Raw genomic sequence first — 15,010 nt, forward strand, 5'->3', positions numbered from 1 at the left:
TACTGCTTTTTTTGGTACTAAGGATTGAATGGGGACAGGAGGGGCTTAACCACTGAGATATATTACCCAGCCCTTTTTATTTTTTATTTTGAGATAGGGTCTCACAAAGTTGCTGCTTGGGGCCTTGCTAAATTGCTAAGGCTGGCTTTGAACTTCTGAGTGTCCTGCTTCAGCATCCCAAGCTGCTGGGATTATAGGCCTGTGCCACTCTGCCCAACAGAAATGGGTTATTTCTAAAGTACAGTTAGAATGCTTATAAACATTGTCTGCAATTAATATGTGAAATGCTGGCTTTTTCTTGGTGTGCTCTGAAGTGTTCCTTAACATGCCATGATGAGGTTTTAATAGAAGAAGTTTCTTGTTTCTGGTCTTCTGAATCAGGAATAGGCATCTTTATTACCCCTACAGCAAATTTTGTCACTGGTGTTAAGAATCCATCTTTGTGCTATGCACGTACTCAGATGAAAACTGGCTTCCTCTAAGTTCTCTTTACCTCACAGAAGTCTTCGTAAGCCTTTAACTGACACTGTAACTTTACTTAGCTGAAGCTGGTATAGTGGTACATGTTCAGGGACCTCTTAATATTTCCAGATTGATTCCTGGGCTGAGCTTAGAAATAGGAAAACTGGCTGGGCACAGTGGAGTGTACCTGCAATTGCAGGTACTTGGGAGGCTGAGGCAATAGGATTGCAAATTTGAGGTCAGCCTGAGCAACTTGGCAAGACTTGTCTTAAAATTTTTTAAAAAATAATAAAAAGAGCTGGAGATATAGCTCAGTAGAACATCACTAGGTTCAATCCCCAGTACTATGGGGGGAAAAAAGAAAGAAATAGGGAAACTGTTCAGGAGATCACATTGTCAGGGTTAATATTCATGAAATAGTTCCCTTATATTTTTCTTAGTCAATATAAGTGGAAAGGTTTAGACTTACTTAAAGCCTTTAAGTCCTTTAGCCTTATATAATACTGTTACCAACCAGCTTTTACTTTTTCTCAGTGACTGCTCTTGGGGTGGTTGAGGCCAGATCAGACATTTTTTAAACAAATGACCATTTTTATTTTTTAATTATTTGTGGGGCTTTATCTGGTTAGAGGCACAATATAATCGGCCTCTTAGCAGATGTAAAACTATAAAAGAGCTTGGGTTGTAGCTCAGTGGTAGAGCACACGTGTGAGGCACTGGGTTTGATCCTCAGCACCATATAAAAATAACGAAGATAAAAACTATGAATACCATCTTCCTAAGACAGCAGTTTAGTAGCCATCTTCAGGGCTGGGAATGTAACTTGGGGCAGAGTGCTTGCCTAGCATGGGTTCAATTGCCAGGACTGCAGATAAATACACATATATGTTCTTTGATTAAGTGGTTTTGTGTTGTTTGCATATAAGCCTACTTGTAGAATAGGCTTTTCCAGTGCTGGAGTGCCTAATTGCCCTACATTGTACTATGGAACCAAATGGTTGTCAGATGTGTTGATGCTCATCAGCGACTAAAGGATAAGGCAAGGGGATTGCAAATTTAAGGCCTGTCTCAGTGATTTAGTGAGACCTTGTCTCAAAAAATAAGGACTGGGGATGTAGTTCAGTAGTAAAGCACCCCTGAGTTCAATTCCTGGTACTTTAAAAAAGGGGAGGGGGCTGGCAAATGATTTACCACTTGTGGAAAAACAAGAAGAAACAATTGAATGCCCAAGCTAGTTGTCCTATGCTGCTGCTATACAAGGAAGAGTAGCAGCAGCTTTGGTGAATGTACCGTGTTCTCTTTCAGACTTAAGATTTGAGGGGGAATAGTGGCCATTTCCCCAGGCACATTTCTGTCTATCCTAAGATAGGTGTTCTCAATGTTCTCCTATTTGAACCTAAGAGGATTACCACCCCCCATTGTTTTGGGGGGTACTGGGGATTGAACCCAGGGCCTGGTGCGTGCTAGGCAAGAACTTTACTACTGAGCTATATCCTCAGTCATTTTCATTTTGACACAGGGTCTCACTAAGTTGTCCAGGCCAACCTTGAACTTGTGATTGCCTTCCCTCAGCCTCCCTAGTAACCGCAATTACAGGCTTATGTCCCTGAGCCTGACTAGTACTTATAAATCTTGAATCCTTGTGAGTTGTTTGTGTGTGTGTGTGTGGGGGTGCTGGAGATTGAACCCAGGGCCTTTGCATACGAGGCAAGCACTCTACCAACTGAGCTATATCCCCAGCCCCCTTTGTCTAATATACTATGCATTGAACCCAGTAGTACTTAACCAGCCCTTTTTGTTTATTTATGTATTTTTTTTACAGTGGAGTCTCAGTAAATTGCTTAGGACCTTGTTAAGTTGCTAAGGCTGTGTTTAAACTTACAGTCCTCCTGCCTCAGCCTCTTGAACCACTGGGATTACAGGCATACACGATCCAGCCACAAATCTTGAATCTTTACAGGTATCCCCCTGCCCTAAATTGTAGGGCCTCTAGGGAATAAAAGTGAGTGGGAGGGGCTGGGGTTGTCTCTCAGTGATAGAGTACTTGCCTTGCATGCGTGAGGCACTGGGTTCAATTCTTAGCACCACATATAAATAAGTGAATAAAATAAAGGTCCATCAACAACTTTAAAAATTTTTTTTAAATGGGAGGGTTTAGTTATGTTAACCCTAAGACTAGCTATTCCCCAGATTGCCAGCTTTCTCAGGTTTTCCATAGATAATGAGGTGGCTTTGGAGGGTTCTAGAAACAGCCCACAAATACAGTAAGACATTTGGGCTCCAGAACCAGCACCATACTGTGTCAGAGGTAAGAGAAGTTTGTATGCTTAAAGTAATTGACAAAAGTTGATAGCAGGGGTGTCTGGAGCTTCCCCCAACTAACCCAAGGAACAATACTGGTATGGTTCATCTGGATAGTTTCCCCTCAAGCCAGGGGGAAAGTGTGGCCATCTTTGAAAGTGTGGTTACCTCAAGGATGTTTTGTAGAGTTGAGGGGAGCTATTCTTGTTTTAGAGGTCATTCAGTGCTCCCTGCTGCAGAGTGACTAAAGGATCTCTGGAAACCAAGACTTTCCCAGACCTGCCAGTAAAGTTGAGCTTTTTGGAAAGATGGCTCCAGTTCAGCTGTGTCCTCCTTTGTAGGAAACACCGGGAGGGCATTTGAGAAGAGGTTGGGCAGGTTGTGGTGCATTATTACGAGTAAGGGGGCAGGTTCTCCGCAGGTGGATTCAAATCTCTAAGCCACATAGAAAGGGCACTTTTGAAGTTTTAGACTTATATTATACTTGAAGGTGGTGGGGGAGAATTGCCCTGTCACATTGGGTCCCTAGGTGGTTTCTGCTCATTCTGCCCCCAGTCCGGTCCTGACTCAGGTGACAACTGGATGTGGTTACATTTCAATGCCTGCAGGTGGATTTATCAGGTAAATACAGGTGCCATATACCAGGTTGGGGAGTGAAGGTGGCCTTAGTTTCTGAGTGGATGCTAGTGCCTGAGTGGCCAGCAGAGGGCAATGATGACCCATAGCTTTAAACAGCTGTAAAGTGTACAGTCAGTGAATCTGCATGGACAGAACCTGAGAGGGGCTTTTGTTGGGGTAGGGAGACTTCTTCTGGGCTTGGCTTTTGTTTGGTGTGTCAGTGACCAGATGAGTCAGTGCCTGGTTCAGTCAGGTTCTAAGAGAACCTTACAGTGAGGAAAACAGGTTAGTGACTTATATTCCACCCAGAGGCCTACTAGTAGTAGCAAGCTGTTTTATTCTGTCTTACCTCCTTATGGCTGTTGTAGACTGTGTGTGAACAGGCTAAATGTTGTCCAGGCCAGGGCCATTATCTGCAGGTTACATGGGAGCAAAGACCTATCCACTGCTTCATATGAATAAGGGGATCCATATTTTTGGTACCTACCGAAGCAGGCAGTCCCTGTGCCCACACCAGACTAACCCAAGTCTTGCCTGTCTACCTAGTCTAGGCAACTATGACATAGTTTTTCTAGATCCTGAGGATGGAGGCCTGGAGACAGGAGGAGAAAAGCAGGGCTGGTGATAGTGCCTGGGAAATATTCTTGTGCATTTCAATCTAGTGTTCAGGGGAAGGCCCCCAGGCTCCCCAGTCTTCCTGCCCAACAGCTGTGAGCCCCCAGGGCCACCACCCGGAAGCCAGCTGCCTCTTCATGGGGAATTCTTTGAAATTCTAGGCTTGGCCATCTGGGTATGCAAATATCTCCAGATTTGCTGAACCCACCAAGTGGCTGCAACCCAGGCAGAGCTGTGAGAACTACACTACCCCCAGATGGGGAAAGCTGCCTAGGGGCTGTTGGTGCCTGGAACACAGGGCTTTGCCTACTGATAAATTCTAGGGAGGGAGGTCATGGGAGCTCTTCAAGTCCTCGTCTAGTTCCTAACCATGTAGGGTATTTGCAGGAAGCTCTGGACCGAAGAAAGTCCCTTGAGTAAGGAGGAAACTCTCCAGTCTAGCTTGGCTGAAGGGAAAAACTCTTTGACTTCCTACTATGCCAGACCCAGGCAATAGAACAGATGCTTAAGCATCTCACAGTAGGGCTTGCAGCTTGGCCCCCAAGCCTGCCCCTGGGGCTGATTATCTGGCTGCTGCAGGAGAAACGTAAGTTCTAGTGGGTGGGAAGTCAGGGTCAGGGTGGAAACTTACAGAGGAAGCCACAGAGAATGTAGCTGACGGGCTCCAGACCTGGGATAGCATAGGGCAGCATGTGTGTATGTGCACACGTGCGTTATATGTATGAGTTCAGGAGCTTGTGAGAGAGAATTGTGAAGGTGGACATTTCTTAATGATTATGCATAAATCAGGTTAGTATTTAGGTACTGAACCCAAGTCAGTAGTCTGAAGAACAGGAATCAGATCTGGGTTTAAACCACAGGCCCAAGGCTTTTCAGTTGTATGATCTTAAGCAAATCATTTTTCTGTCTTTTTGATTTTTCTCATCTAGAAAATTGGTACTTGGCCCCCAGCTTGGTCCATAAGCAATACTTTTTTGACTGTTAGTGTTTGTGGGTTCTGGGAGGGTAGGTAGGCATGGATGGTGGAATATCTTTCCTGGATAAAGCCAGAGGTTTGTCCTTCTTGGAGCTGGACCAGCTTCTTGGACATCCAGGGACCTGGGATAGGCTCTGGGCCCTTTGGGCCTACAACTCACATCCCCTAAGACCTGCAAGAGTGTCTGCCCAATGAATAGGGTAGTAGGCAAATGACATGCTTGGCTGGCATGTGTGTAGCTGCCCATCCTGGTGAATAAAAGCTGGGAAGGAGGGTAGTGGGAAAATTCACCTCTAGGCATGGAGTTGGAGGTGCTGTGGAAGGAAACCAGATATCTGCTGTTTCTCAGTCTTTACTGAAGGGTTAAGGAGAGGGATAAGTTAGTGGTTGATTGTAGCACCCTAGAGTCAGCATCCTTGTTGTCCTCATCCTAGTTTAGGGACCCATTCCTCCTCACACACACATTAGTCAAGGATGCCCTCTGGGGGGAGGGGTCTTGGTTTAGTGGGCAGGACTTGGCATCCAGACACAGGTTAGGGAATTAACCAGAGTCACACAGCTAGGCAAAACTAAGGAATGTTGGGAGTCTAGCCCAGACCTTTAGGGGGAGCTCCCAGCTGCAAGACATTCCTGGAAACCCTTGGGTGGGCCCAGATCTTAAACTGGAGGAAGTGAAGGCTACATACAAGTCCAGCTGTCCCTGCACTGGAACCACTCCAGGGTACACTGAAGGACTAATGATCTTGGCCCTGCTTCCATTCACATGCACTCCTGGGAATGGGGATTGGGGACATGCTGAGATCTGGGTCCAGCCAGTTCCTGCTTTAGATGTGGAATGGGGAAGGCCTTCCCAAGGACTCTCAGTTTCTCTTGTTGAAAATGAAGGAATTGTCAGAGGGACTGACTTTAATTTGATAAAGCCGAGAAACTTATTTTGGAGGCTCTGGTATGCTGAGTGGGTGACCCTTGTGGGAGAAATGTTGTATATTCCACAACCTTGTGGGAGTAGAAGGAAATTAGGCCAGTAGTATGCACTAGTTGAGTTGCACCTGGTGATAGATTGGGGGTGTTTCCCCACCAAGAGCCAGAGCCATGGCACTCTGCTGCTTGGGCAAACGCTGCTGCCCTGGGGGAAGGGGGTCTGGGCTGGGTTGGCTGTATATTGGGATAAGTGAAAATGTGGCCTGCTATGCCAGTGAGTGCAGTAGCCTGAATTGTGTTTGTGACACTTGAGTTGCTTCCCAGGTATGTGTAATAGCAAAATTAGTTTTGCCACTGGCGTGAATCTGGTTTCCAGAGAGGAATGGACCAAACTGGAAGTGATGCCAAGTACCTGCAGCATTATATGACTTAGTAATTTATAGCCATTAATAGTGTAACCCAAGACCCCCTATGTGTTGAGTGCTTACCATGTGCCTGGCCCTGTGCTAAACACTTTACTTGCATCATTCCTGTGAGAACCCTTGGGTTTAATGCTCTTTTGCCTATGCCACAGTGCTTGTGTCATGTGAAGTTGAGGGGAACACAATTGTATTTGTGTTGGGTGTGCAAACTTTATCCTTATTTTAGTTACTGGGGTGCACCTCATAGCAGGAGGTGCCCTTGTTGTATATTATCCTTGGGCTCTTAATTGTGTTGTATAGTGTGAGACCCAGTCTGACAATGTTGATGGGTGATGTATAATATGGGTATGTGACTTTTTTGCTTTGTTGTGCAGGCAGAGTTGTGTGATTGAGACCGCTAGTGGAGTCTTTGGCTTATTCTGTGTTCTGGTGATTTGGTGGGTGTCTTGTGATGGTGTGAGGCCCTGTTGTGTTGTGTTATAGCGTGACTGAATCCTGTGTCATTATTACATACCTGTGACCCTGTTGTATGTCCCTGCAAACTAGGTGTTTGGTCCTGTTGTGTTGTGACTTCTATCAGAGACTTGTGTAACTGTGGTAAGTGTGACTCCTTTGTGATGTTGGTGGCCCAAGTGATATCTCCCTGTACAGATTGTGTCCACAAGACCCTGCAGTGCCCTTTTGTGGATCTCTTGTGTTTTTTGACCTCGGCCACGAGTGCCCCCACTCCTGCCGGCCGCACCGCCCCTCCCCCGTGCTGTCCGCCCGCGCCGTGCGGCGATCGATCGCCATTGATTGTCCCTGACGAGCTGCTCCACTTTCCAGCCAATGTCAGGAGGGGGGATCTCCGCCGCCCTGGCGGTGTCATTTCCACACACTCCCTGGGCTGCCGCCACAACGGGCGCCGCCAAGAGCCGGCCTGGATCGCCCGGAGCGCGGACTGGACCGCCCACATCCTGGGAGGAAGCCCCCGACGGCGCGGCCTGACCCTTCATTGCTGGCCTGGCCGCCCATTTCCCAGGATGGGTGGGTGGATGTTGTCCCCAAATGAGTTTGAGCTGTCTGGTCTGGGGTGGCTGCTCCCCATAGGTGTGCCTGCCTAAGTGACAGGGTGGGGGCCATGCCGCTTCCGGTTGACGGAGGCGCCAGCGGGCCAACGGGCCAGCGTAGCCGACCCAAACAGATGCTAATGATTTTCCGGGAGGCGCTGGTTATCTCTGGCCTCAGCCGGCTGGTGTGCGAGACCTGGGCCCAGCCAGACCTTCTCATCCTCCCTCTCATTCCAGTGACCCCCACTAAATGACCAGTTGGCCCCAAGTGTACCGTGAAGGTCGCAGGCTGCCCCGGGTGTCTCCAGAATTGTGACTACGTGGAAATATTTGCTTCTTGTCCACCCTGGATGCTACTGTCTTCTCTTCTGAATGTCTTTCCAAAGAACCTCCACCACCATACACACACCCAAGCATGGGAAACTGAGGTCCGAAAGAAGTGCGCTGCCTGAGGTCACAGGACCCCATCCCTTGCTCAGTTGAGTGGGTCACTCTCTGCAAACCATCCTGTCGGGGACCAGCAACCCCTCCCCCTCAACACCCTCCACTCCCCCACACACAGGGGACGGAGCCAGTTTCCAGACTCCCCGGTGGAAGTGCTGACGTGGCTCTGGGCAGCTGTCTGGGGCCGGGAAGCGGGGCAGATGTCACGCAGCCCAGGGGAGGAGGCGGCTCCGCGGGGAAGGCGGGGAGGGTGGGCAGGGCCTCTGGCCAGGCGAGACTGCCTCCTCCCCCTCGGACCTGGCTCACTTCTGTCTGGAGCTGGGGCACAGCCACTGGGCTAGGCTGACACGCCTCCAAGACTAGCTGCAGCTCCTCTGTGTGGCTACTGGCAAGTGCTGCAGCCTCTCTGAGCCTTTCTGCTGGAGAATAACAGCACCTGCTATGAATGGGTATGATCCTCAAGTGAAAGCAGAGGTGTGTGAAGGCCGGGCCCAGTGCCAGGCACATTGTTCCTGTTCAATAAATGTCAGCTATTGTTATTGTTGTCTTTGCAAGTGGGAACTTGGTGTGTCCAAAGGCAAAACTGAGTCCTGAGAGTGCCAACCATCTTCAGAGGTCATTACAGCCAGTCTGCTGCCTCACTGCCCCTGGCTTTCTACAATTCTCATGCCTATCTAGCTTTGTGCCTTCTTACTGCAGTGTCAGCCCTCTTGGCTCTGCCTGCTGCCAAGCTGCCCCTCTCCCCGCCTCTTATCCGTGTGGTTCCCTCCTATCTGGCGGCCACATTGGGTCCCTGGAGCAACACAGCCCCCCTGGGAACAGCAATCGATGGGGCGGAACAGCCTCCCTGACAGATGGACCCACGGAGGCTGGGCTGCTTCAGCAGAGCTCCCTAGGAAACCAGAGACAGGAGCTGAGCCACCATGGCTGCCTCCTAAATAGAAATGGGAGGGGGTGGAGGAAGGAGGAGGAGGAGGAGGCCTGAGCTTCCAACCAGCCTTCTCCAGGCTGGGGCAGCCCTTTGGGGGTGAGCTTGAAGCAGGGCAACCTTCACCCTTTTCCAAAGGCCCAGAATCCTTGGTGCAGGGAGGGCTTTGTAGGGTTTGCCTGGAAGTCTGATGTGTGAATCCCCCTCCATTTGCAAATGAAATGCTTTACCAGGTCCATACTTTTTCCTTATATGTCCAGAGGCTGGCATGTGGGTAGGTAGGCAGGCTGGCAACTTAACACATTTCTAAGGCCACAAGGGGTCTTTGAAGCCAGAGTGGCAGAATTAGGCCTTCTCTGCCTGTAGAAGGTTAGAGATGATGAACCTTGGCCCCTTTATGGAAGTGGATGGCTGGGGGTGGGTGAGGGTGGAAGGTGGAGGATACCTCCTATTTCCATCCAGGCTCCCAGATTAGTCATGGAAGTTCCTCCCAGGTTTAACCCAGGTCTCGAAACCTCAGCACTACTGACACTTTGAGCCATAGGACATTTTATTCTTTGTCCTGTACATTGTAGTATGTTTAATACCTCCAGTCTCTAACCATTAGATGCCTGTAGCAGCAGTGTTATAGAAAATGTTTCCAGATATTACCAGATATCCTCTGGGAGATTCTGTAGTTCAGGACCAACCCTCTGGAGGAGATAACCAGGACCCCATGGGGATGCCAAAGATCTGCGGTAGCAGGGGAGGGATCTTCTAAAATAGCTTTGTCCCCAGCTATCTCGAGTCCAGAAGTGTGGGAAATATCTCATACCCCTGGCTTTAACTGCCAGGTTGGAGCATACCATGCTTGCTTGAGATGGCAAGGCTGTTGGCGTCACTGCTCAGCTGTGCCAGGCTTGATGCCAACATCTCACTGCTGAGACTACGAGTCATGGAAGTGGGGGTGGGTAGACGAGGTCATTGGGCTACTTGCTACCTAGGTGGCCTTCTGTCCAGCCATCTTGAGATGGGCCACCAGCATGGATGATTAGCCGCCTCCCTTCCCCTGATGCCCTGCCAATGTCTGCTGCCTCCCTCTAGGTCACCGCTGGGGTAGGGATGGGGCTGACAGGACTCATATCCAGTGGAGGCTATTGCTATAATGTGGGTTGGATAAAAGATACTAAGTATCCTAATCTGCAACCCTTGAACCAGAGGACTGGGGAGGGGACTCCTTTGAGTCATTCTCTTTTTCCCACCCAGGCAGGCAGGCAGGGAAGGGAAAGCTCTCTGGTATACAGTGTTACTGTTGTGAAGTCCCTACTTCTGTCTAACCTACTTCCATCTTCCTAAAGCATCAGCCCTGTACTGACCTGCATGCTCTGCCCTAGCAAAAACAGTGCCCAACATTGAGGTCAGGGTGTGCCCTCATTCCTGGGGAAGAGAATTCTCACCCATGAGGAAATCTCAGTCAGAATACAGGTCAACCATTGCCTGGGTGGATGGACAAATGAGGATGCCTAAGTGGACAAGGCTGGGGAGATAGGATTGGTGCCATATCATACCACCCACTGATCCCAGCACCAGCCTAGGGGTCCCAGGGTAAGGAGGAGGGAATGGCTGGGGAGGTGGGCAGTGGCTTTGTAACCAGAGATAGGCTTGACAGGCTAAAGCACCGCTTGGGGCTAAGGTTTAAAATAGCGCCTCGGCCTGGCCAGGATCGTGTTCGGGTCACCCACAAGGCAGCATGGCTACCACCATCCAGCTCAGGTTTCTCCACTTCTCTGATGATTTGGCAGTGGAGGAGGGGGCTACTCTGGTCTCTGGAAGGGGGTTCAGGCACTGCCACTACAGATTCCTGACCTCCACTACAGATACACTGGCCTCCCATACGCAGCCCCACCAGAAGGCACAAAACTTGTTCCAACCATATTCTGATGGCCTCCCTCCACAGTAAACATTTAGCACCAACTGGGGGCCAGACACTGGGCAGGGCATGGGGATGGGCAAGGTCTTATCCCTGTCTTGGGCCCCAGAAATGCAAGAAGGGGTGGGTGATCAATATGCATCAGGGATCCTGTCCCAAGGACCCATGTTTCATTTATGTCCCAGCCTCACCCTGAAAATTCTAGTCTTGAGGAAAGCAAGAGGAAGAAACGCACCCACAGGCTACAGCAAGAGAGAAAGTTTAGACCTCAGGTAAGACTTCTACCTGAGAACAGGAAGGTAGCTACAATGAGGAGGAGAAAATGTCTTCAAAAGCTAGCAATCATCCTAGAGCTTAACCTGGGAGGCTGTTCATAGCCTGTTTCCCCTGTAAGGAGTGACCCAAGAGAATGATCTGGTACCCTCCATCCTCTCATGCCCAGGCAAAGGCCTGCCAGTTTATTCCGGTAACTCTGTGTCCACATAAGGTGCCCATTTCCTCAGGCTAACCCAAAGAATAGGGAGATAGGTCAGGGGTATTAAGAGGGAGTCCCTTTAGTTTTTCAAGGGAGGAAGATGGTTATCACCCCGCCACTCCCCATTATGCTGTTGGAAAGTAGGAGAAAATTAGTTCCAACAATAAAGCTTTATCTACACCAGTCCCTTCTGCTCCACTCTCCCTTACTAGTTTCTGAGTCCCTGGATAGTGGCTCCTGGGACCTGGCAGGTGGGGGTTCTCCCTGCCTTTCCCTTCTTCCTCAGTTCTGGGTCACGGTGGGGGAGATGGTGACGTAGGAGGCCAGGTCAGTTTAGGACCATATGCCTTCTAGATGGAGCAATGGCCAGTCCTCCTGACAGAGCTCACATTTATCTAAAAAATCATCTTGTATATCTTAATGATTTCTCAACAGCCCTGATTGAAGCATGCCTAATTTAGTCATGCCGTAAGTAACTTTTTATATTTCCTTAGGGAATCATTTCACTTATGAATCTTTTCTGAATCTGCAATCTCGATTAAAAGTTGATGTTGTTTTTTTCTGTCTCCTCTGCTTCTGAGATGCCTCCCTAGTGAAAAGGGTGGCAGCAGCATCAATCCTTCCTCATTGGCCTGTCTGAAGAATTCTTCCTGGGGTGGAGGGAGCAGCTAAGCCTCCCTGGCGGTAGCATGTGGAGGATGTGAGCTGGGGAAGGGGCTCCCAGAGAGGCGGCACAGTAGGGGACATTGATAGTCTCTTGCTCATACAACCCCCCATCTCCTTACTCCTATGGGGCCCTGAGCAGTATTATACTGGGGAGAGGGCTTGTCCAGCCCCTCCAGCCATTAGGGTGTCTCCTCATCTATTGCTTAAGAGTTTGAGAAGGGGATGGGCTGAACCCCTTCAAGGATTCAGCTCACAAGTACAAAACTGGTCCAAATCCAGGTCATCTTCCTATATAGCTGCCATAGTCTGGGTAAATTACCTTCCTTTTTTTTTTTTTTTCCTTATCAGTAAAATAGGAATGAGTTGCTAAACAGATTACCTACCAAGTAGGTAAATTGTTTTAATATAACTCCTCCACGAAGGCAGCCTTTGTTGTCCCCCCTCACCCTCAGGACCCAGCACCAGGAAACAGGTTAGAAGGATGCTGAGGATACTCTCCCAGTTCTGAGCAGTGTCTGTTTCTCACCCCATTCATTATCTAGTCCTGGTGACACCCCAGGTGAAGTGGGTGGAACAAGCATAATTATCTGCTGAGACTTGAGTCTTGCCCAGAGGTTCCCCCAGAGGGCCCCCACCCATCCCAATGTCTGGCTCTTTCCTCTGAGAAACAAAGGTCAGGGATACAGCATAAGACAGAAGGGCAAATTAGATTGAGAAGCTCTCAGAATTTAGAGGGAAGGGCCATTCCCTTTGAAATGCCCCTCCTCCTACTTTTGATAGTTGGGGGAAGGACTTGCCCAGGTGCTGAGACCTCTGGCTCTGACCTCTGACTTTTGACTTCTGGTGTGGGGGGTACTCAGGCCAGAGTCATGGCGGGGGTGGAGCCCAGGGGACCCAGTGGCGGCTCTGGGAGTTAACGATTTACAAGGGGCCCCTTCCTGAGGCCTCCCTCCTCCCTGGCCCAGCGGGCAACCCGTGACTGCCCAGGCGGCTAGACACAGAACCAGTCCCACCAGTTCAAAGAGCAGTTCATCCTGGGGCCCACCCCTTGCTGTTCCTGAGCACCCCATTTGTAGAGTCTAAAGAGGAAGGCAGAGGAGGGGTTGGTGTTTGGGGCCCCTACTCTGGTCCATTTTTGGAAGTCCTGGTGGGAAGAGCATTTAAAACCGTACTCCAGCCCCTGGGGCCAGGTAGCTGAGAGGCAGCAGAGCTTCAGCAGGCCTCCCCCATACTTCACCCCATCCTGCAGGCCTTAGGCAAAGCACTTTCAGGCCAGGCTGGCTTCTCAATGCCTAGGCATCCTCCCGCAGGTCTAGGACCTTCAGGTTTGAAACATGCCCTCTCCTCCCCCCAAGGCCTCCTCTTCAGTTACCTTCTCTCCCTTCAGCAATGTTTGCCTTTCCCTCTTCATGATGAGGAGGGTGGGGTGGGGCTTGAGCTACAGCTTTGGCCTCTGGGAGCACTCAGTCCCGTTCCCACAGCATAGGCAGCTGAACCATGATTTTGCCTAGAGAAGCCAAGGGTTACTGTCAGGGATATAATACCCTGCCAGATTGTCCTTACTCCCTTTCCCCCCTCTAAAGACTGAGTTCCTTGTTCCTGGCAGACGATGTGAAGCTATATCTATGGTTGTCTATGGCATGTATGTAACTGTGGTTGGGCATGGGAAAGTGTATGTATGACGAGTGTGATTTCTGTTCTTTCCCAGGCTTTTTGTGTTGGGGCTAGAGACCCTCTTTTGTCCCACTCCCTTCCCTTCTGTTTACATAAGGTCAAGGCCAGGCATGAGCCATCAAACTGATTGCTCAGAAATGGGCAAGTCTGGACCACTTGGGAGACAGACCTATGAGGGTGTTTTTTTTTTTTTTAATTGTTGTTTTATTTTGTTTTCTGGTACTGAGGATTGATAACTCAGGGGTGCTTAACCACTGAGCCACATTCCCAGCCCTTTTTTATATTTTATTTAGAGACAGGGTCTCACTGAGTTGCTAAGTTCCTCACCAAGTTGCTGAGGCTGGCTTTGAACTCGCAACCCTCCTGTCTCAGCCTCCTGAGCTGCTGGGATTGCAGGCATGCACCACCACACCCAGCTCTGACTTATGAGCTTTTTGAATATTCCTTTTAGTTACACAGCTCTCTTGCCCCTTCAAAAATCATGGGGTCAATGGTGAGGGAAACCTAAGGTCCAGTGGTTACAGAGAAGGCTGAGACCCCAAAGTCCTGGGCAGTTAAGCCCCTCCCTGCTTCTGCCCATATTGGAATTTTGACTGAGATCACTGTCCAGTATGACCCCATTGAAGACTATCCTGTAACCTGTCCTAGCAGGCAGGGATGCCAACACCCTTGCTTCCATCTTTGAGACCATAACTCTTAAGACTCCTCTCTATGCAGCATTTCTGGTCACTGGATGTTTAATCAGTCCTGGCCACTAGCTGATACATGGCAGTTGTAGAAAATGCCTCAGACAAGGCATAGATTGAAATCCTGGTTTTGCTACATTGTAACATTGAACAGGTGACCCAGTCTGAGGATTAAATAAGTATGTGCACAGAAAGCAATTAATATGGTGCCCAACATATAGTAAGTGCTTAGAAAGAGGTAGGCTATAATTGTTATTATTTGACCTACCTAGAGCCAGGCTTCAGGTCTAGGGCAGTTTGGTAGCCTCAAAGAATTTTCATTGATTGTGGCAGTGGAGAACAGGGAGATAGAGGAGCAAATATAAGCTTTTGGGGGGTTGGGATATATGCCAGTGGTAGAGGATTTGTGTAGCATGTATGAAGCTCTGAGTTCAATCCCCAGCGCCATACACACACACAAAAGCTATTTTAGCCAGGTGGGGTGGCACCCATCTGTAATCCCAGTGACTCTTAGAGGCAGAGATAGAAGGATTACAAGTTCCAGGTCAGCCTTAGGCAATTTAGTTAGACCCTATCTCAAAATAAAAAGGACTAGGAATGTAGGTCAATGGTAGAGTGCCTGTGGGTTCAATTCTCAGAACCAAAACAAAAATTTCTCTGCAGTATGGTCACTGTGGCCATAGGAGGGGACAAGGGGCCCAAAGCAGGCCACAGAGTATAGCTATGCAGTACATGCACTTCAAAAAGGCACCTAGCAAAGGTAGCTAGGAAGGTAGCTAGGAAGGCTAACGGGCAGTCCATGGGCCTCTTGCATAGGTTTCTATATATGCTCTAAGTGGGTGACTTTTTCTAATTCGTACAAAT

The 15,010-nt window shown here is 49.2% G+C and overlaps 1 protein-coding gene and 1 non-coding gene across 3 annotated transcripts in view; one reads left to right on the plus strand and one right to left on the minus strand.

The window, feature by feature from the left end:
• The window catches only part of Ube2d2 (ubiquitin conjugating enzyme E2 D2), a 74,589-nt gene that overhangs the window by 57,884 nt on the left and 1,695 nt on the right, over positions 1 to 15,010 (plus strand). The window contains exon 7 of one of the 2 annotated variants that reach the window (XM_078046225.1): positions 7,602 to 8,347. The exons of the other annotated variant lie outside the window; for it this stretch is intronic. Coding sequence (XP_077902351.1) covers positions 7,602 to 7,614 — 13 coding nt within the window. The 3' untranslated portion in view covers positions 7,615 to 8,347. Of the gene's footprint in view, positions 1 to 7,601; positions 8,348 to 15,010 lie in introns of those variants that run through there. 2 annotated transcript variants of the gene reach the window in all.
• Positions 2,129 to 2,200, minus strand: Trnat-cgu (transfer RNA threonine (anticodon CGU)). The gene has a single exon. It is a non-coding gene; the product is annotated as a tRNA-Thr (tRNA).

This window comes from Ictidomys tridecemlineatus, chromosome 1 (genome assembly GCF_052094955.1).
Source record: "Ictidomys tridecemlineatus isolate mIctTri1 chromosome 1, mIctTri1.hap1, whole genome shotgun sequence".
In the NCBI taxonomy this organism is placed as follows: Eukaryota; Metazoa; Chordata; class Mammalia; order Rodentia; family Sciuridae; genus Ictidomys; species Ictidomys tridecemlineatus.